Raw genomic sequence first — 2,168 nt, 5'->3', positions numbered from 1 at the left:
GTTACTTAAACCACATGGGCATGAGGAGCAAAAAGTCAGTGTCCTTCGAGATGCAGGCCATCTATCGCCAGTGGGCCGTGCAGCAAAAATCTTTGAAGAACGAGTCCCGCGGGCAGTTGGATGCAGATCTCTAGCGCCTTAGGGACCTCGGGCCGCGCCTCTCTAAGCAATTGCTTCTCAGGACGCTGACCGGTAACCGCGCCAGGTGTGCGGCCCGTGCCCCTTCTCCTGGTCACGTGCCTGAACTTAGACAGGCCCCACGCCCCAAGAATAGGCCACGCCCCGCAGGACAGGGGACAAAGCCCCGCCCCTCGAGCTGGGGCCCGCCCCTCGCGGCTCTGCTCCCTCCCACTGCGTCTTCACCCCACCCGGTCTTCGCCCCAGCCCCACCCCGAAGTCCGACACCGCCCCTCCCGTTCTGCGCGCAGCCGGAGCAGTGTGACCAGGGCCGGTGGCCCTGTCCGGGGACCTGGCGCGGCCCCGCCCCAAGCCTATCTAGGCCCCGCCTCCAGGTGTCGAATCTTTGCCGGCCACGCTCAGAAGTCCCTGCCCCTGGATGTCCAGTCTTGCCCCGGGGCGGACACCACGCTGCCCCTCCCCAGGAAGGCGCGGCTTGCAATGATAACCCTCGGTCCCCTTTCTTTGCCCTCCGCCACAATAAAACGTGGGCGCCACCCAGCCTCTCGAGTCCGGGTCTGAGTCTGGCCCTCCGCCGCGTCCTCTGCCTTAGGGGGGGCCGGGTCCAGCGTGCGACCCAGGCTCAAGTGCCTCCTTCCCTCCCGCCCATCGCTGCGGACCTCCCACCGCGAGACGGGGTGGGCGGGGGCGGCTCCCGCCTGGCGCCAGAACTTGACGCGAACTTGACGCGAACTTGATGCGTGTCTGGTTTTACTGGGGCTCGGGGACAAGGCCGGGGCATTCTTCAGGAGTTGGCCGCCATGGTCTCCTTGACCCAATCCACGAAGGCCAGCAGTTTAACGAAGACGCCGGGCCTGTTGCGTTGGCCACACGGGGTGTGGCCCCACGACGTGATTCCCTGCAGCACACCATCGCAGATCAGCGGGCCCCCCGAGTCACCCTGCAGCGCCATGGCGAGAGAGGGAGAGGTCAGCGAGCCCCCCCGCTCTGCCTGGGGAGCCCCAGCTCCCAGACCTGGGCTCCCAGATGGCAGTGACTCCCCCCAGCCCACTCCCAGAAGGAGGTGGGTGGAATTCCCAACAGAAGGGACAGTGGCTTGAGTTCTAGTGAATGGGGCTGGGGTGTCCAGTTCCTGTGCAGGGGGACAAGGGTCCAGGGGGACGGTCCCTGCAGACTGGTCAGCAGGCAAGAGGAGCGGGATCCACCTGCAGGAGCCCCCTACCCTCAGGGCTCAGTGTGGATGTCACCCCTCCCCCCAAGTAGCTTTCTCTGCCTCGACAGTAAATATGTGTCAGAGGGAGTAACGGGGGACCAACGGCATCGAGGAAGGCCATGCACGGGACATCTGGACGGGAGCGTCAAAAGGAAAGGGAGGGCAGGGAGCCAAAGCACTGGGGGAGGGGGACAGGCTGACTCACCACACAGGTGTCCTTGCCACCCTCCAAGTGTCCAGCACACAACATGAGGTCCGTCACCTTCTGGGGGTGGGCTTTGGCACACAGATCGTTGGACAGCAGTTCAAGGTCCACACAATGGAGCTCGTCTGGGAAGTCAACTACGGGCCAGGGAGAAACACAGCTGTGGCCGACCCAGCCTGGCTCCCCATCCCGGCTCCCCATCCCCTCCTCCCTCAGTCCCGGAGTCCGGGTGCCCAGCTCCTCCTCCCTAAGACCCGGGGTCCGGGCTCCGGGCTGCATGGGCTGGCCCTGCCATACACTTATCTGGTTCGATGCTGCCCCAGCCAGAAGCATAGCAGATGCTGCCTAGCTGGGGTTCCTGGGTGGGCAGGTCCAGGACCTTCACGGCGTCCGTGATCTGGGCAGGCTCTTCCAGGTGGAGCAGCATGAGGTCGTAGCTGTAGTCTTCCTCCGGACGGATGGTGTGGTTCTTCAGAAGGCTCAGGTTGAACTGAGGATGTGGGAAGCTCTCATTGACCCGAACAAACTGCGCTGTGTCTTCCTGCTCAAACAGGCTGTGGCGGCCCAGCCAGAGCTGGTAATTGCTGGGGTGGGGGGGGAGAGGGAGACCCG

The 2,168-nt window shown here is 64.5% G+C and overlaps 1 protein-coding gene across 1 annotated transcript in view; it reads right to left on the bottom strand.

Moving 5' to 3' along the window:
• Window positions 1–922: 922 nt before the first annotated feature.
• Window positions 923–2,168, bottom strand: part of KLK1 (kallikrein 1) — a 4,312-nt gene continuing 3,066 nt past the window's right edge. The window contains exons 3-5 of the mRNA XM_006904995.1: window positions 1,854–2,140; window positions 1,557–1,693; window positions 923–1,078 (exon numbers count right to left, since the gene is read on the bottom strand). Coding sequence (XP_006905057.1) covers window positions 923–1,078; window positions 1,557–1,693; window positions 1,854–2,140 — 580 coding nt within the window. The remainder of the gene's footprint in view (window positions 1,079–1,556; window positions 1,694–1,853; window positions 2,141–2,168) is intronic.

This window comes from Pteropus alecto, unplaced genomic scaffold (genome assembly GCF_000325575.1).
Source record: "Pteropus alecto unplaced genomic scaffold, ASM32557v1 scaffold41, whole genome shotgun sequence".
In the NCBI taxonomy this organism is placed as follows: domain Eukaryota; kingdom Metazoa; phylum Chordata; class Mammalia; order Chiroptera; family Pteropodidae; genus Pteropus; species Pteropus alecto.
This window is presented reverse-complemented; position numbering and strand designations above follow the sequence as displayed.